Source organism: Athene noctua, chromosome 1 (assembly GCF_965140245.1).
Source record: "Athene noctua chromosome 1, bAthNoc1.hap1.1, whole genome shotgun sequence".
Classification (NCBI taxonomy): Eukaryota; Metazoa; Chordata; class Aves; order Strigiformes; family Strigidae; genus Athene; species Athene noctua.
This window is the reverse complement of record NC_134037.1, coordinates 139,567,549-139,587,044: the sequence shown is the minus strand read 5'-3', so window position 1 is coordinate 139,587,044 and position 19,496 is coordinate 139,567,549. Positions and strand designations below refer to the sequence as shown.

Sequence of the window (19,496 nt, the reverse complement as noted above, 5' to 3'; positions counted from 1 at the left end):
CACTTATTTGGACACCCTAGTTATGGAAATTTAACAGTCTGTTCAGCAGCAGCTGGAAAACATTTTGTTTACCTTTAAATGAGGCAAACACACAGACTTCATCATGCCACCTCATCCAGTCCAAGTCTGCCTAATACTAGTCTGTGTTTCTTTGAAGCATGTGATAAGCAAGGTACTAGTGCAGCCACCACAAATCAATACCAAGCTTACCCTTTGCAAACAGAGATGTAACTGTGTAGATGTAGACAGGACTTGGGGGATTATATTTGCATAGCAAGTTGTAGTAAAGAATGAGTAAGATGGCAAATCTAGAAATGAGGTATCATTTAGCCTAACAGTAGAGCAGGTAAACTAGTCAAGCCACATCCATACTAAATTTCATCTTCCGACTCCTGATCTCGTTCAGATGTTTTCAGTAATCCCATTTCCATGGACTGGGACTGTTTAACCTTTGAACGAACTGCCCTGGAAACAACAACAACAAATAAAAAAAGAGTTGTCAGTAGTAACTCAAAGGCTCATCTGGCCATTTTTACATGGTAAAAACCTATTTAACTCTCGCATCTCATGGGGAAGTTAGGATGACTGATTTATGAAGATTAGAAGTTGGCCACTGTGGAGGACACTATAAAGAGGAGATAGCAATTGCAAGCAGAATCTGGGCAGAATTTAACCCCAGGCCTTAACTGCAGAACCCAGTATTTTCTCATGAATTAGTGCTATACAATGCGAGCGTGTACCATGACATCAGTATGTGCTACCTTGAGCCCCACCACCTGTAGGGATTGCTTGCAAGAGCTCGCTCCTACGGATGCACTGAAGCATGCACACCTCAAGCAAACCTTGGCGTAACATCTACAAAGTTCAGTGTTGTGCAAGTACAAGACCGATGGCTGCATTCACTTGGAGAGAACTACAGATCTGTGAAGAAGATGGAGTCTGGCCAACCTCCCCACAGACGGGGGAACTCTGTGCTGTGATCAGCTCAGGGGGCTTGTCTGATGCTGCAGCAGCTGCTGTTCCCATCACCAGGAGAGATGTCATGTTGCTGTCACCTTCTTCATAGTTACATTCTTCACACAACAAAGCAGTTACCCAGCCTTCAGTGTCAGTGCCTTTTGGACCAAGATCCAAAAAGACATGGCACCTCTTAGGTGCAAAGCAAGACTGCAAGAACTACATATGGCCAAAGCATGATTAAACAGGGCTGTTGGTATGGTAGGGATAGAACAAGGGGTGAGAAGCATGTCTAGGACAGTGCAGGCAAAAGCTTGGTAAGGTCTTGTGGGCAGAAAGTGATCACACGTGGCAGAATCAGGCTCATGTTTACAACCAAGTTAACTCCACTGTTGGAATTTTGTCAGAATGAGCACTGGGCAGTGAGGAAAAGGGCTAACTGGAAATTAAGGGATGAAACTGGCTGAAAGAGAAATCAGGTCTAATCACAGGAAATTGCTAATAATGAAACCTGTCCAATAATCTTCAGTGTTAAGTCATGAAGCCTGATTAAGCCACTTGGAATTAGTAGAAATGAGCACTGGGAGAGAAGATGTTGTAGCAAAAAAAGGTGTCTCCGCTTTGTAACCTTTTATCCACTTACAGATATGGAAGACTATCAAGAAGAGCTCATTTTATGTGAGAAATATTATACTGTCAGAGCTGTACTTTATCAATGTTTTTCCCCTTTCTACTGATGCAATGAGTCATGTTGTCTTCATTGATCAGCAGTATCTATTTTTATTTTACCTGGCAAGACAGTTAATTACTTTCTGGAAACCTTTTGATTTGTCAGTGAAACTTTTCTAAAATAAAGCTCCTGCTAGACTAAATAGACAGGTCTCCAAAGTTTTAGTGTTTCAAGTAACTTACCAGCTGACGATTGTGTAATTCACTGCAAGTATAAGAAAGGCAAAGGCATAATGCCAGCAATAGCATATGGTCAGGAACATCATATTAGTATGATCCGTCTGATTCCACTCTGGGCTCCCGTTTGGGGGATAAAGCACAAAACCAATCTGTAATAAAAGATATTTAGCAAATGTCATTTGACATATATCCTATGCTGTAACATGTATTATGCTACCCATCACAAGGCAGACATTTAACTTTCTCGTAGTGCTGATTATTTCTGTGATTATTGTTAACAGCTTCACAGTCACACTCAGATGTGATGGATCATTTTACACAGTTCTGTGCAGAAATGTCTTTGAAGATGCAGAGCCAGACCCAGAGACCCCCTGCTCTTGCCCAGAGAATTAAGGATCTGGCCCAACTAGTCCTGCAACAATCACAGGTACACACTGAAAGGAAAGGGGCTGGTGCTCAGCCATGTATGGGCTGAAATGCAAACATGGCACCAACCAGAAAACCTGCCCAGCCACTGGCACTGACTCACTTCTTCCCAACACCATCTAGGAATGTGTTCCATGGTTCAGAAGATGAATAACCAATTAATAAAGACAAGCCATATGTCTATTTCTTCTGGGCCATCCAGGGAAAAGGTCAGGTTTTGAAATTACATAAAAGAGAACCCTTCTCACCCATGACTAGAAGTTCACGTGAAATACATAGCTGATTTGTTTATTCAGAGCTGGGAAAGCTCAAATTCATATTGATGCATAAACTGGGAAACCAGTAATCCCATGGCTACACAGGGGTCTGCATGACAAGCACCAGCCCTCTGCACTGCCTGATACTCTTCAAAGTAATCTCTCGCGGTTCAGCTGAGAATTGAGGAGCTGGGAAGAGGAGGGGAGGAGTGCATTTTGCATTTCCATGCAGAAAATTCAATGAATGAGGGTGTTGATGCAGAAAGAAAGTCCCTTTACCTTTTACAAATCTGTCATGCTGCAGCCAGTATGTGGTTTTCAGTCACACATACAGTTGAAGTCTGATGTGGGTGTGAAAAAAGCCACACTTAAATCTCTTGTATTTTTAGTTCTTCAATTTTTTACTTTGAAACAAAACCTACATTGTCTTCAGAGCTAAATAACTTGTTCTAAAATTAGACAGGGCAGACAACAAAGAATAAATGGTTGCATCTAATTCCTCTTATGTAAAGCCTCTTAAATCGCCACAGAAAAGTTTACAAACAAGAAAATAAAACACCAAGTGCTGCAACACCAGGCTCTTGAGTTCACTTATAGCAAAATACTGCTGTTTCGGAGGTCTGTCCTCTTGCCAGAGCAAGTATTTAAATATTTGATTTCATGCTGAGTGTCCAGTTCTCCTAAGAAACAGCAAACATTTTTATTAATCGTGTCTGGCCAGCATATAAAAAAGGGAAGCCAGTCTAGACATGCCGGAAAGAAAAATCGCTGGAGTGACCTCAGTTCTCCACTATAAGATGAAACACACATCAGCACCAGCGCTCCTATTTCCTTGTGACAGGATCACCGCAATTCATTAAATTCTCTCTCTCATTTGACAGCAGAGAAAAAGGGTCGCTATCAAATACCTATCAGTTGGATAGAATCACACATGAGGAAAGGCCTGGCAGCTACATTTTGAAGAGTCCTTTTGGGAGCCACATCCCTGAAATATAAAAGTTTGGGCTGTTACTTCTGCTTGATTTCCAAACACTGGAAAAGCAGGAGGCTTTACCTCACTAAATCTCTTAAGGTGAATTGGGAACTCAGATCCCTTTTAAACCTAGGTTGAAATGCTTTTGAGAAAGTAAAAAGGGGCAGGCAACACAAAAGGTAATTTACACCTTCATTTCTCTTCAAAAAATGTCCATGGGGTGTTGCCTCATCTGTCCAGCCTGGGCTGGGCATTTCCTCTGCTCCGGCAGCTCAGAGTAGGGACTGGCTTGGTAAAGAAGAGCATATACTGCCAGGCTGCAAAACCACTGCCATTTGGCTGGCAAATTGTGAACAGGATCTTACAGAGATCAGAGAGGACGTTCAGTCACAAGGCAGAGCTCAACAAAGCCACTTTTTTATTGATTCAAATAGAAGACACTAGAAGTGAAATGGCTTCTTCATCTGTAAACCAGAGATGATAAGTACTTGTGTCTCTTTAAAGGGACACTAAGAATGCATTGTTTTCTCTGAGTCCTTTGAGCTATGTGTTTAAAAGACATATTGTATCACCTGTGAAACAACTGCAAAGGGGTAAATGGCTAATTTTGGTGAAGGAAGAAATTCCTAAGGCAGAGAAGTGACCTACCTGCCAGAACCAGCTGCCTTGTAATATGCAGAGGCTTGTACGGAGCATCTCCAGCACAATACTGCCACGGAAGAAAACTTCCAGAAATATGCAAACAGCAGCTCCAAAGATAGCAAATAGCAGTAACTGATGAACATGAACATCCAGCATGGCTCTTCCATGAAGGTGGTAGCAAAAGAGAAAACCTGGAATAAATTAAGTGATCAGTTTAAGATATTTTCTTCCCTTGTAATTTCTCCCTGCATCTGCTTTTAGAAAACAGTGAAGCTTTAGCATTGCTCTTTATGCCAATCTCACCTTCTCAGTTAAACTGAGAGTAATTTTTTAGGACTGACGCCTGTGTACTGTGTACTCCCACGCCCAGCTCAGACTGGGAGACTACATGGGGAGCTGCAGTTCTGTCACCTTTCATTTAAAACACGTTAACAAAATGTCTCATTCATCTGTCTCTGCAGTGTAACAAGAGGGATGATACATGATAAACTGTGTGTACAGAAAACATAAACAGAGTGTGTCTCCAGTGCAACTCCAACATGCAATTGCTGTGCACGTAAATGCATTCCCACAGGCTTTTTTTTTTTTTTCCTTCAAGTTGCATACTGTGTCAGCACAGACATTGAAGCACATGCCCGAGCTGCTGAGCACTTACCCACAACAGGCTTGTGCTGCTTTTTTCATAACATTTCTGCTGCTACCTGAGCCAGTTCGGAAAGCACAGATACACCTCAGCAGTGGGTGACCTCTGGGCTGCAGCGCAGACAAACCCTCAGCAGTTTAAGGAGGGCTGAGACTGATCTTTTTTATGCATTTCAGGGACTTAAACACGCAGCTCCCGCGGGCTGGTTCTCTAAGCCCGATCTGAGATTCCCATACCCGGGACTGATAAGCCCTCTGTGAGTTTCACTGCTCCTCTGCAGGGAGAGGTGCACAGACCTTCAATGAAGACGGCCAGGGAAAGCATCATCCTGTCCATGGCCACTGGCAGTGCATTGGTCCCGTGAGCCACAATGTCAACCAACCCCGAAATGCCGTAGAAGAGGTACATGGTGGCATGTTGCCAGTTCATCAAGTGATCCCAGTGCTTTTCTTCATAATTATACAACTTCAGATGAGGTCCATCAGGAACAAACTGCTCGGCCACCATTCCTGCGCATGAAACGAGAACTCTAACTATTTGCCCTGGTACTTGAGATACAGACTGATGATATATCTTTATGCAAACAATAAAAGCAACAATATATCCCCACGCAGCACAATGCCAGTCAACATGGGGCTTTGTCTGACTGCCTGAGAATTGCTCTGGGTGATTGCTGCATTTTGTTTCCTTCTGCCTAGTTCAGCCATTCCAAATAAAGTTTTTAATGTGTTGTCCAAATTCAAGTGAGAATGCACAGAGGCCTCACAGATATTAATTTTATATAAATTTTCAGGAAAATAGCCAGTGGGTGGGGGAGAGATGAAACAAGTTGTTTTGCTGAGGCAAAGACCACAGAGTGAGCTCAAGCATGTATTCAGCATCATATAATCTGGAGAGGAGAAGCCCAGAGGAAAACAGGCTTCAGCCCCACTTCTGGTGGGATTATTTGCATCTTGCAGTTTCCAGCAGTGAAAATTGAGACAACTATTCTGTGCTGCCTTTTTTAAAAAAAAAAACAAAAAACAAAAACAAAACAAAAAAAAAAAAACAACACCAAAAAAACCAAACCAATTGCTATTGTAGTAGTCTGCTGACTGAATTTTTCAGCTGCCTTTCCCAGTGGTTCAAACATGAGTATAACACATGCTAAAGTCCCCAAAAGAAAGATTTACCATTTCAGTCTCCTGCAATATGCAGGATGGCAGAGTTCAGATTCTTAATTCAAAGGGGATTTTTCCTATAAAGCCATAAAAGGAAATCCCTCCACCGTGCAGAGTTATTAAGAGTCCCATGAGAACATATACCGAGTTTGTATTTGAACTGCTGCTCCACCGCCTCCCTTACCTTGGCCCCTCGGTGTCTTGCTAACTAGCTGCAGTACTGCAGCAAGAGGAAAGCTGCTTTTAGATCCTTCATATGATCAATGAAGTTTTGGAAGGGTTTAAAATATGTTACGTTTTTAAAACGTTAATTATATTGTTTATAAAGTGTGGGCCAGCACCTTGCTGTACAAATAGATATGCTGCAGAGCAAATGCAGTGTTTTCCCACCCTTATTTCAAGTTTTCCTAACGCAGAAACAGCAGGTTTTCCTCCTTCTGCTCCTTTTACTGTTTGCCCTTGATGTGCTTTCTTGTCCACATTTTTGACTGGAATTGCAATTACCATATGTTAAAATAACAGTACTTACTTTCAGGGTGAAAATAAAAACTAGACAAGTGTTTTAACTGCCCAACTACCTCTAGACACTGACTGGGAGATTTGTAGGAAAGATATCTCCACTAACCTCACAAAATGAACACGATTATGTAGGTTTTCTATAATATTTTAAGGCATATCAAAGTGTATCCTGTACACAAAACATCACTTCAGTGCTGATGTATCTTAACTGATACAACTCCCAGAGGGGAAGGAGAAACAGACCCAAGGTTTTGGCACCACCTGCACCTTGATTACAAACCAGGCAGCTCTAAGCATCTGAAGAAGAGTAGACAGAATCTAAAAATACTAAACATTAAGATGTTTTGTAACTTGAGATCCACATGTGCGGAGCTCCCCAGGTTCCCTGTCATTCAGCTTATTTACTCTGTGAAGGTAAATTGCTAAGATACAGCCTGCTGGAATGTAAACAAGCACTAGGCACTACCAGTTGGCTGCACAGCTCACTAAACCATCCCTGTGGGTTTGTACCCAGGCCAGTCCACAACAGAAGGAGAAACAGCCCCCCCCTCCCCCCTCCCATTGCAACAGTCCTGCAGCAATAAGAACTGGAGGTCAGTCTTTCTTTGTGAATATTTTCACTTTTGAATAATGTTTAATGAAGAAGCAGCTGCATTTACATATTTTATCAATAACTCAGTAGAGACTACCAACATCTGAGACAGCTGGATTCAGAATAGAAAAGCAATGCCTCCACAGTCTCAGGCTCCCACTCTGCCTGTGAAAGCCCCTTGCCTAAATATCTTACCCCCTCCCTACAGTGATGATCAGCATATGAATGCTCATGTGGACCAGCTAGGATGTAGCTGGGAGACCGTAAGAAGTAGAAGCGGAAGAGCACTATGGATGGAAACCATGTCACAGTCATACCTATGAAATTAATATCAGTACCCCACTAGTTCTTAGTTTCAGGGTGTTTAAAGGACAAAATACTAAAACACAATCAGATATGTTTTATCAGCAAACAAAATTTTAAAAAAATCAGAGAAAATAAATTAAAAATTTTTAAAAAAGGAATAGTCTTTTTGTTGTCTGCTCCAAGTCTACTTTACTTACCAATCAGGGCAAAGACAGCCTTGATGATCCCCTCAACAAACTCCAGGCGTTGAAATCCTGCCCTGGAACCAAGGTAGCAGGCATTCTTGTTTTTTCGACAGGCATACTTCAGTGGATACTTCACTGACCACCATAAGCCAAAAAGAAGGAAAAAGCTTCCAGGGAGGGCATGCCCTTTGAAATTGCCCATGGTTTTGTGCTAGGAGATACCTGAAGGTGAAACAATTGCAGGTTGATTGTGGGAACAGCAGGAGAATTCTGTGGGTTATAATTTTCAAGCATTTCATTGCATAGATCAAAAGGGTGTCACTGAGTTAAGTACTCACACTTTATTTAAAAATAAATTTGGGTACTTCTCTTCCCTGGCTGTTCAAAACACCCAGCCAGTCTCCCCAGTTTCACAGCTTTGCAGAGTAAGAGACCCAACTGCAAAGCAGCTGACCTGAAACGCAGAGCTAGCAGTTGGCAAGTTAAGTGAAAAAAAGCCACAGTACACGATGTCATGCTGCTGAAGTTGTACTAGCAAAAGAGAGAACATGAACATTCACAATTTGGTTCTTCCACCTTTACAGAGGGTTTTATGTTTCTTTACTCCGCAAACAAAAATCAAGATAATACCCGACTGAAGGAAAAATTATTTGGATAGATACCCAATGGGTAACTAATTACTAATAAATTGTATTTTGTGTTTCAACCCAGATGTGTCATTATGATGGACAAACATCAAGCCATTCTCAGTATTTGGTAGGTGAATTATGGACACACATTATCAAGCACATCAAGTGTGCTGGGCGATAAGGATATTTGCTGGTCAGTGTTACACAGTCATTTCAAAGCAGTGCCATTAATAAAACCTGGTAATTCCGGCCATCCTCCCAAATTTTAGGAGAGTTAACTTCGCTCCAATAGCTTCTTAATGAAGATGACAATTCTAACATTAAATTGCGATTTTTCTTTGTTATAAACTGAGTTGTACATCATGACCCAAAGGCATACTAAACCTTTACAGAGGCAACAATCAAGAATAACCACTTTAGAAACATTGGCTATCTGTACTTTCCCTTCCTATAGCTGCTGACTGAAAAATTTGATCACCACACTACACTGGAGACATCTGGTTATGAACAAAACAGAGAAGCTGTGGTATTTTTTTCTTTTCAGTAAGTATTTCCTATGGTCAGCTCTGCATAAGCAGTTTTAAACTGTGGCTTGTGGGCCATGGAGTACTTGCAGATGGTTCACGTAATGCTGTCTGGTCACGTAGCGTAAACCCTCTCCTGTTCCTGGAGGCAAAACTCCTCTGCAAGCATTATGGGTTTTAAAAATTTTTTTAAGAAGAAAAACTTTTCCACATGCACAGGTCCTGAATTGCCATAAGACTATTCCCTGCATGAGGAGAAGTGACCCACATAGCCACAAAGGAGAAGAAAAAGAATACGACTGTTCATGCATAGCATGAGGCTGGCTGTGATCTAAGCAGGGATGCTGACAAGGGTCCTGCCATGCTGCCTGTCCCCCTCCTCTTCCAGAACTGCTTTCTCCCACTTTAAGAGTTGCAGAAGGGGAGGGGTGTGCTTTAAAAACTTCCCTTGGGTAAAATTCCGCTTAGGTAACTTCTAGGGAAGTATTATTGAAGTACAAGTTTGTAAACTCAAGTCAGTTTGCAGATGGCACCAAGTTGGGTGGGAGTGTTGATCTGCTCGAGGGTAGGGAGGCTCTGCAGAGAGACCTGGACAGGCTGGAGCCATGGGCTGAGCCCAACTGGGGGAGTTTCACAAAGGGCAAATGCCGGGGGCTGCCCTTGGGCCACAACAACCCCCAGCAGCGCTACAGGCTTGGGGAGGAGTGGCTGGAGAGCTGCCAGTCAGAGAGGGACCTGGGGGGGATTGATAATGAGCCAGCAGTGTGCCCAGGTGGCCAAGAAGGCCAATGGCATCCTGGCTTGTGTCAGCAATAGTGTGGCCAGCAGGGACAGGGAAGGGATCTGACCCCTGTGCTCGGCACTAATGAGGCCGCCCCTCGATGACTGTGTTCAGTTTTGGCCCCTCACCCCAAAAAGGCCATTGAATGACTCAAGCGTGTCCAGAGAAGGGCAACGGAGCTGGTGCAGGGTCTGGAGCACAGGTCTGATGGGGAGCGGCTGAGGGAACTGGGGGGGTTTAGTCTGGAGAAGAGGAAGCTGAGGGGAGACCTCCTGGCCCTCTACAGCTCCCTGAAAGGAGGGTGCAGAGAGGGGGGATGAGTCTCTTGAGCCAAGGAACCAGCACCAGGACAAGAGGGACTGGCCTCAAGCTGCGCCAGGGCAGGGTCAGGCTGGCTCTTCAGAAGTATTTCTTTGCAGAAGGGGTTGTTGGGCGTTGGAATGGGCTGCCCAGGGCAGGGGGGGAGTCCCCATCCCTGGAGGGGTTGAAGAGTTGGGTTGACCCAGTGCTGAGGGATCTGGTGGAGCTGGGAACGGTCAGGGTGAGGTTCATGATTGGGCTGGAGGAGCTTCAAGGGCTTTTCCAACCCAGACAATTCTGCAATACAAAATAATGGAAACCTGATACTAACTGCCCAAGCAAGCCCATGTCTGGATGGGTCCTTGCAGGTGTTGCCAAGTGCTGGTACCCATGTATGGGAGCCCGGCAGGAGAACGTGCTGAGATGGCTGCAGTGAGCCTGGGGAAGGCTCCCAGGGAAGCAACACCTGCCAGACAGGGGACAGCCAAAGGGGGAACGAGGGACATGTCTAAGTATTCTTATGAAACATGAAGGACTTCATCTGGGATTTCAGCTGTGTGGGGAAGGGCCCCTGCATGTCACTCATCTCCCATCAAGAAGAAATGGAAGGGAGCCATGCCCAGAACTGCCATGGGGGGCTTTGCCCCAGCTGGCTACTAAGATCCCAGCAGCAAAAGCTGTGAGGAGGAGCAAGCAGCAGCAGACCTGGCACATGGCTCTCAGCATGGGCACCCCAGCCCCCAGAATGGTGACTGCCACCTCCATCTCCACTCACAAAACTCCGAATTAAGCTCTAAACCTCCCTGGGGCCAAATCCTCCTGCTTGTGAGCTGAGCATCTCTGATCCTGGCCCAGGGTGGGCTGGACAGGGCAGGAGGAGGAGGGGGCAGCCAAGGGTCCAAGGGTCAGCAGAGCCTTTCTCTGCCTCCACCATCCCCCTTAAAGTCCCCCTGGGTTAATGCCCCTGTGTTTGATTTGCAGGCGGGGAGAGCACTACTCATTTTGGAGCAGCCTATGGCTCAGTTGAGCTCTCAGTGGTGGCTGGGGGGCTCAGCCCCACCATCTCGCAGAAGACGTACCTCATTTCAGGACACCTTTAGGTCAAAAGGTCTGACCAGCTTGTGCATCACTGCCAGCACTCACTGCACCACTGTTTGCTCAGGAAAGGGCAGTACTAACAGGAGCTGATGTTTTAGACAGTCACCTAAACTTTGCTTTAAACTTTGACATACTTCTTTTGCTTTGAAAGCCTTAATTTCTGGTTCTTCTAAAATTTGCTGGCCTGAAAGGCATTGCTGTCTTTTCAGACACATTTTTTTTCCCTTCTTTGAATGAAAGAAAGAGGGAAAGAGTAAGGACTGGCCTTTCCTCTCCATATATCTGATCTCACTGAATACCATTCATTAGAAAGACTTTATTCATTAGATAATTAATTATTCACCACAAGTACGTAGCGCTCCAAATGGAAAGATTTACCCTGTACCCCACATCAAAGCCAGATACCAGATTAAAAAGGTAAATTAAACCTATGAAAAGCCTCCCTCTAGGAGGGTACAGCTGCAGTAAGAGTCAAATGAAGAACAGTGTGTTAATGTCCTTTGTAGTGCAGGGTATACAAAACTGCAAAAGTAATTCTCAATCTGTAAATTCACACCTGGGTTATCCAGAGCTCTGATCACTGCAGGATTTTTCTGCCCTGATCTGCGCAATCCATCAAGACACTCTGTTAAAACTAATTTTTGCTTTTCAAAACCCAGGAAAAGAAAAAAAGGAAGAGACTGATAGAGCAGCCACTGCTGCATATCCAATAAAAACAGAACAGAAAATTTGATTTTTTTGCTATAAGCAACACAGTCATGTATTATTAGCTTTAGAGAGTGTAAACTTCAATTCAAGCTCATCCAGAGATGTTGGGTATTATCTGTAGGATTTCCCTAGAAAGAGGCAGGTCAGATCTGCCAGCCAGCTGTTGTGTCAGACCCTTAGAACACAGAATCTCAACACAGTCGGCTTCATAAAGTACCTATATGAATTATACTCGAAAACCTCAGTAAACCTGAAAACATCATGCCAGAGCTTGCCTTAAAACTGATTAAACTTCCCAATTCATGAATTTTCTCTTATCCTAGAGTTTATTTCGGCAAGGATAGGGGTCAATTGCCACCACCCCCAGTTCTGATGTGACTGAAAAGCTTTGCCTGCAAGTAAACGGTGTGATATTACACAGTTTGGGGACTTCAAATGACACTGAGGACATGGTAAGGATAAGCGGCACCACCCCTGCAGGAAGGTCACTGGGGGGTGGGTCTGGGAGGTGTGAGGCAGGGGTGCAAGGGGAGGTGGAAAGAGAGGAGGACAGGACAATGGTCTGCTGCCAGTCCACGCTGCACTCTGGCATCCCTCTGTGCCGCCTGGGAGAAGCCAGCTTCTGCCCAGCCTGGGAGCCAAACAGTTTTGGTATCTCAGGTGCTATTTTTTGGACAAAGATGGCATCAGCCTGTTACTGCAATATTTCATAAATTTGGGGGTTTATTTTATACAGATCCTTATCCTATAAGCTGGCAAACAAATCATTGGAGGACTGATATTGCAAGATGTGCAAATTCCAGATCCTCTTCCACCCTCGGTGATTTCAAGGCCAGGGGTGCTGGCAGATCAGTTATTTCCAAGAGCCACAGCCGCATGCTTGGCAGCAAACTCTCCCTGCTGCACACCACCTTCCTTAAAGCACATCATCTGCCAGAGATGCAAACAGAGAAAATCCTGCAGCTGCTCCACAGCCAGGTGCCACGAGGCCTCGGTTTGGTGCAGGGTCTGCTTGTGCTCCCTCCACTGCCTCCAAAGCCACTCACTCACTGCAGGGGCTGCACACGGACCCACAGCCAGTGACCTGCTCGCACAACCCTACCCCTGTCCTGCTCCTACCCCTGCCAGGCAAAGCCAGTGGTGCCAGTGCCCGCAGGAGGCACGTGGACACTCAGCATCACCTGGCCACAGCCCCCACTATGGATGACAGGGTTTGGCTTCCTAGTGACCCCCTGACCGCTGCTAACTCCGTGGCCCCTGTCCCCCAGGAGCCCCCCAGCCTCATTCAGCTCTTCACGTGTCCATCCTGAAGCCCAGGGCCCTTCCACTCCCACCAGCAGCCACGAGGCCACAGCAGTCAGGGCACCACGAAAGCAAATGTTGGACTCAGGCAAAGGAAACTTTGGACTCTACCTGGGAGAGGCTCCATCCCACCAAGCAGCAGGGCTGGGCTCCAAGGAGCATGCCCAGGGCCCAGCAGACAAGGCACATGCTCCAGCCCAAACTTGGGCTTTCCACAGCAAGCACTGCTCAAAACCCCCTCTCAGGAGGGCATGGGGCATACCAGGAGGGGAGGCTGCTCTAAGGATTCAAGGATACTCATGGGCCTTAAATTGCCTCAAGCAGCCCCACCCAGGAACCACACACCAGCACCCCCACCCAGGGGCAGGTGGGGAAGGAGGGGACAAGTAAATGCAGTGTCCAAGTGAGCATGCAAGAAAAGGTGTATTTGTGGGTATTAAAAGCTGCCTTTTTAGCCTGAAAATCATCTCATTACCTGGGCAGAAAAATTAAAGGCAGGCAAGAAACAGACTTACATGATTTATTTAAACATCTTTGAACTTTTCCAGGAGGGATGTTTCATAACTTTTACTGGTTTGATTCCTGACCTCTTGAGGCTGCCCGAGTGGGGGCTAAGGCAAAACTTGCAAGTGGTATGAAGAAACTAGCTCTATCACCTTGTTACTCAGACAGCTTCTCAATCACTTCTTAAAGAACTAGATTAGTTTTCCATTTTCTCCTTCTCCCTTTAAAAAAAAAAAAAAAAAAAAAAAAAAAGCCAGGGGCTTGGGCAGCATAACCTGTGCTCTATGGGGACACAAGTGGTAGAAGAGACAGAGCCAGCCCAGCAGCAGGCAGTTTCCCCTCCCTGCACATTCTCCTGCCATGCAATGCCTTGCAATTTCCTGTGTTTATCAAGCCCTGGGGGATGTTAAAGAGGACAGTCAAGCAGAAACGTGTGTTTTTTTCCAGAAATGACACAAGTTGTGAGGCCACAAACTCACTCTGCTGCAATGCATTCATTTCTGCTACAGAGCCTTGGGATAACTGAAGTTAAAACAGAAGCTTGATCATTAGCAAAGTTACTGCAATGGTAAAACAGAAGTGTTATTTTTCTCCCATGTGCTAGATTAGGGAACAGTGATGTGGAGTTTATAATATTTGATACAAAATGTTTATTTATCTGTGACAGCAGCAGGAATCGATCATGATGTGAGAATAATGCAGCCAGATAAAAGGAGGAAATCACACATTTGTAGACACTTTCTAAGCAGAGCACAAGCTGTGATCATACATCTTCTACTGAAAACTGGAATCTGGCAAAGTTCAATGCATCTAAGACAAAATGACAGAGACATTTACTTCACTACCAAAGTTACCTACTTGCAGTTAAAGATGTATTCACGAGGCAGGTACCTTTTATCCTGCAGTCATGAAATTGTAAACAACATGAAGAGCCACTGATCTGAAAAACAATGTCTGCTGCAATTACTTTGTTCACTAAACCAAGTACTGATTTCACGTCATGACTAAAAGCATTTCAGCAGCTACAGCCCCACATTCCCAGATGAGATCACTGCTCTCCTGTTAAGGAAATACTCAGCTGGCACCTACAGCTCCTTCAGAATGAAAGTGGAATGAAGTACTGTGCATACTAATGAAAGCAGCGCTCAAAAATTTCTCAAAACGCTAAAAAATTACAGTCCAGCCTTGATATTTTTTGCTTATGGGTGTGGAAGATAAAGATTTTCAGGTCAAAAAAAATGTCATGAATAGGCATCTCTGAAGCCTGTAAGAGAAGAATTCAACCCTTGATAAAATATTCAGGCCTACAAGACAGGGATGAAAACCAAAAATCCCAAAGAGGTAGTGACCAGAAATCCATACACCGGCCTCAAAAAGGAGGCACTCAAGACACAATCTTTCACTGTGCTGAGTGTGGGCCAACAACCTGAACTACTCTATTTTGTTCAGTGCCTTGAATCTGTCAACAACTCCTCCTTCCCTGATACTTGTCCTTCTCAGCCCTCTGAGTGCTTCTCACTGTGTTTTTTCATCCTTCATGACCCTCAGTTTTCTGGCTTGCTTTCCCCTTCCTCTGTGCATCTGCTGACTCTGTCTCTGCTCCCGCAGCCAAGCAGGCTATCTCCAAGGGTTATCCAGGGACAACAAATACTCCGTAATAATCTTATCATTGGCTCTTGATGTCAGAGCAGCTGCTAGTCTGTGGATATGAAATTTTTGATCTTCAGGACTGCTAATTTGAGGTCTTTTATTCAGATCTCCACAAGTTCAAGACACATACACAAAAAATTAGATCTTGTAACTGCATGGGATAAATAAGAATAATTTTTTCCTGTGAAAGATTCGTCGTTTCTTTGTTGTCCATAAAACCTGGTATTTCCGACTGCTGCCTGAAATAAAGTGTAAAACAACACAGGTGGTATGTAATAAACTATTGCAGGTATGAGAGGGCTGCCTCCTGTGGGACTAAGTTTGGCTTCAGCCCCTGCAGCCTGCAGCAGCCCAGTGGTAGCCGCTGCGTCCCATGGGGTGACCTTCCAGCTGTCCCCTCTGCAGAGCAGCGGTTCCCTTCCCCACAGAGCTCACAGCAGCCGGCTGTCCTCAGAGCGAGGTGCTGCCAACACACCCCTCCTCCCAGCCCAGCAGACTCGAGCCAGTTTTTGGCGGTGCACAGCAGCGCTGCCAGGCAGATGGTGCAGTGGAAGGACGTGCTGTGACCTTCCACTGCTGTGCTGTGCTCTTCACCAACATCTGAGGCTGCCTCCCCTTCCCAATCCACCTGGAGCTGGGCTCAGCTAGAGCTCCTGATGCTTCCCTATTTTCATCTGAATTGTGCCAGCTAGAGAAATTCCGTTATCTCATTTATTGTCTTTAAAACGATCAGAGTCACTTCAGCGAACAAACTCTGCAGGACCCTAGGTCAAGCAGAGACCACGCTGCACCCTGGGTACCCTGCCAAAACCAGTTTTGTAGGGTATAATCCCTGGTTGCTCCTTGTAGTTCCAGGCATGCTCACCTACATGTGCTCTGCCTCCTTGACAGACATGATAGGAAAATGTCAAGGGAGCAGAAGTTTGTTATAGCAACTGATGGCTTTGTTGCTCAAAGCCAAGATCTGGGGAGGAAATGAAATAAAATATTATTCCTTTTCTGCTATCATCACTTTTATGGACCTCCCCTCACAGTGTCTTCACAAAACACTCAGAACTTCTGTGGAAGGATCTGGTAAGACAGCAAAGCCGACAGGACTGTCACAAATATTTGTATTAAATACTAATGACCACCCGAGCTGTGAAAGATTCTGCATTTGCCACGTACAGAGCTCTTTACAGACTGTTAGAAGTTGCTGCAATTGTTATTTATGTTTCCAAGTACTTCTTGAAGACAAGAAGACAAAACCCAAAAGAAGTGGGGCATCTACTGAGAAAACTCAATGTTTGTGATCTAAAATGGTATTTTCTACCTGCAAGGAAGCCAGGTCTGAAAGAGAAAAGCGAGGGGTTCTGTTCTTGCAGGACAGGTCCTTGGGTATGAAGGACAGGGCTTGCCAACCTCAGTATGATTTGCAATCCTTTGGTTGTAAGGGTTGTTCCCTTATCATAACTACCAGTCACTGTGCAGAAAAAGCATTAAGATTTCTCTTCATTATGTACAGTACCAGCTACTGGGGTGAATGAGAAACTGGAATATTACAAAGAAGACCCTGTTTTAAAGAATCGCCAAACACTAACAAAATATGGTCAGCAGAAGTGTCATGCTGTGCTGTGCATACTAGTAAGCTTTCATCATAAGGATAGTCTCAAGCTGACAAAAAACAGGAAGGGAGCTCATCTTGACAAACACAAGAGCATTAGTAAGTCCTTGATGGTGTTCATAGGAAGGACTCAGTTTACTTACTGAAAAATTACAAACAGGCTCAGTTAGCCAATGTGTTGCTCATACCAGCAACAGCATGAACCTGGGCAACAAGCACAGGTGACACTTGGAAAAGATGAACTTCTCCTTTCCCCTGCTAGGAAGGAGATTGGAAACCAGGGACACGTGTGTCCAGAGTATTGGCTTCCAGCGGGACACTGTACTATGTTTTGCTGTCTCCTCCTGCTGAGATCCAGCCACTTGTTCATGAATCTGTGCTTTCTGAAGTTATTCAGTTAAGTCTGTGGAATATAGTTGGGTAGTGTGAGCCCTCCGGGCTCCTGCATGGCAAAGTGATTCAAAATAAATGTTTAAATCTCATGGATTTGGATGCTGTAAAGATATGAGTGCTTGGGGCTTGCAGCATTATGTTGTGATAAGAAGAAAAAAAGATAAAAAGCTTTCTTGTCAGTAATTTCCATAAAGCCAAGCAACAGAGCCGGTAGTTTTCACACCTAGAGCCTTGCCTTGCCTGACTTGCCTTTGTACCTGGAAGCTTTGTCTGCAGTCTTGTCTGTCAAGATCAGGGTGCTTGTTGCACTGCTTGTCCCACGGGTGACCAGGTACACTGCCTCTACCAACTACTGCTTGGGGGAAGCATACTCTCAGCATCAGAAAGCTGTGTGGATCAGAAGAGAAACACTAATGAGTAAGTGGGAGCGTTGGCAAGGCAGCCTGTAACACTGATCACAGCTGGGAGAAACAGCTGGCTGAGTTAGCCTGAGTTAACCTGGGCTAGTGGAAGGTGTCCCTGCCCATGGCAGGGGGGTGGGACTGGATGGGCTTTAAGGTCCCCTCCAACCCAAATCATTCTGTGATTCTGTGATTAAAATGTTACAGGAGGCCCTGATTTAGGCATAAATTGATTAGAAGGGACTGAAGTCTCCTTTTTATCTTCTGGAGCTACAAGCAGTACAAGAACTCAATGTCTGTCTCATGCTGCACAGTAAAACAGGAGTGCCACAGCAGAGTGCCACTCTACCAAAAATGAAGATATTTCAAAAACAATGTTTAATTATTTATAATCCCTGGGTTTAGGAACTTGCCTTGCTCATAGCTAGGCAGAGATGGTCAAACAGACTACTGCCAGCTGAAGTGAGGCATGAGTGTGTTTGGTGACATCTGAGAAATAGAGTAGGAGCCAGCTGACAAGAGTTTTGACACTGAGAAGTCTTGATTTGTGTACGTCTTCAGGCTGGAAACAAGGGGTCCATTTTTGTGCTGCTGCACTGGCCGTTTGCAACACTGAGTAAAATGGTATTTCTAGGCAGACTTGGTGTGCACGTCAAGAGTAAACAGAGAGCAGTTTGCCTCAACACAGGCATAATTATTTAAGCCACTCCTCAAGGTTCATTTAGACTGTTCTTCCCCAGCAGTTATTTCTAGCCACACTCTCCACAACTGAGAGAAATCTGTTGAGTTTACCCAGCTCCATTTGTAAAGGGAAAAATACAGGAAAAGCTCACATAAGCAATGCTGAAAAGTGGTGAAAGACATCTGGGTGAGCTTTAGAAAGGGAACTCCAGAGTCAGTGATGAATTTGCACCTGAAACGGATACTGAATGCGTTCCTTTTACAAATTACAAATGACGGTGACTTACAGTACAATGTATGCCATAATTCAGAGAGGTCTGCTGAAACAGTAATACAAGGGGATGCAAACAAAGTTATACATACTGGCGAAATCACAAGTCCTCAGTGTGTAAATGCATAGTAATCACCAATATTCGGTTTAAAATTGAAGAAGATACTTTGTTTCTAAGTATTTCAGTTCCTATTTCAGAAAGCTACTTATCAGAAAGGTAATAAAATGTCTGATACCGTGTCAAGCATTAAGTGTTATTAGGAGAGCACAGTATGATTTACTGGTGAAAAACTGGAAAGAAAAAAAAAAAAAAAAAAAAGAACACATGCAGGGACTGGAAGTGTTTTTCCGAGGGTTATTCTGTTTTGAAATAGAATGAAAAGGCTAGGATAATCTAATTTTCGAGTTTCTCGTGGCTACATTTAGCTTCTCTTGGTTTCTCCTGGCAGTTCACTTTTGGCTGCACATACATCTCCATCTGAGACATTCAAGAAGGAGGGAGGGAAAAAAACCATCAGGCAAGGAACCTAAAACTAAACGGGATGTTTTTTTCACATCCTTAATACTTAGTCCCTGCTCTGTCCAACGACCCAGAGCCACTGGGCCGAAACCTCCTGCACAGGGGGTGAAGAAGCCCTGCGGCTCTCTGAGGGCATCTCCAGGAGCGGGAGCCTCCGCGGGAGCCGTTTCTGATTTCAAAGTCCCGTCCGCGCTTTTTACCACAGGAACCGCCCCCCCTCCGGGGACCGAGGTAGGGCAAACGTGGAGTAGCTCTTGTCCTTTTACCCGGGAACACCAAGGACCCCCCAGCCCTGCCCCCGCCGCTGCCCACCCTGCGCGGGGGCGCAGCCCCCAGCCGCGCCCGGGGCTCCGGGGCAGCCGGGCCGCCCTTACCTGCGCCTCCCTGCTCCTCGCAGCCCCCTCCGCCGCTTTCCTCGCCCCCTCCGGGTCTCTCTCCGCCGGCCCGGGCCAGCCCCGCGCCGCGGGACCCTCCAGCTGCGGCGGCCGGAGGATGCGGCGCTGCGGCCCCAGATGTTCCCCCGGAGGCCCCGCGGGGGGCGGGCGGGTTCGTCCCCGCCCGG

The 19,496-nt window shown here is 45.3% G+C and overlaps 1 protein-coding gene across 1 annotated transcript; it reads right to left on the bottom strand.

Moving 5' to 3' along the window:
• Positions 1-371: 371 nt before the first annotated feature.
• TMEM45A (transmembrane protein 45A) lies at positions 372-19,399 on the bottom strand. The gene is made up of 6 exons (XM_074928270.1): positions 19,309-19,399; positions 7,582-7,791; positions 5,104-5,316; positions 4,171-4,355; positions 1,870-2,015; positions 372-465 (listed from the first exon to the last, which is right to left on the bottom strand). The coding sequence occupies exons 2-6, from the start codon at positions 7,769-7,771 to the stop codon at positions 372-374; spliced, it is 828 nt and encodes a 275-aa protein (XP_074784371.1). The 5' UTR covers positions 7,772-7,791; positions 19,309-19,399.
• Between the last annotated feature and the right edge of the window lie 97 nt (positions 19,400-19,496).

What these genes read in the sequence shown, in the direction of transcription:
- TMEM45A (XM_074928270.1), bottom strand. Translation starts at nt 7,771, where the DNA reads ATGGGCAATTTCAAAGGGCATGCCCTCCCTGGAAGCTTTTTCCTTCTT. An exon ending in GGCTGTCTTTGCCCTGATTG is followed by an intron (nt 5,317 to 7,581) that starts GTAAGTAAAGTA and finishes TTTCATGCGCAG; the next exon opens with GAATGGTGGCCGAGCAGTTT. An exon ending in CCTGGCCGTCTTCATTGAAG is followed by an intron (nt 4,356 to 5,103) that starts GTCTGTGCACCT and finishes AATTTATTCCAG; the next exon opens with GTTTTCTCTTTTGCTACCAC.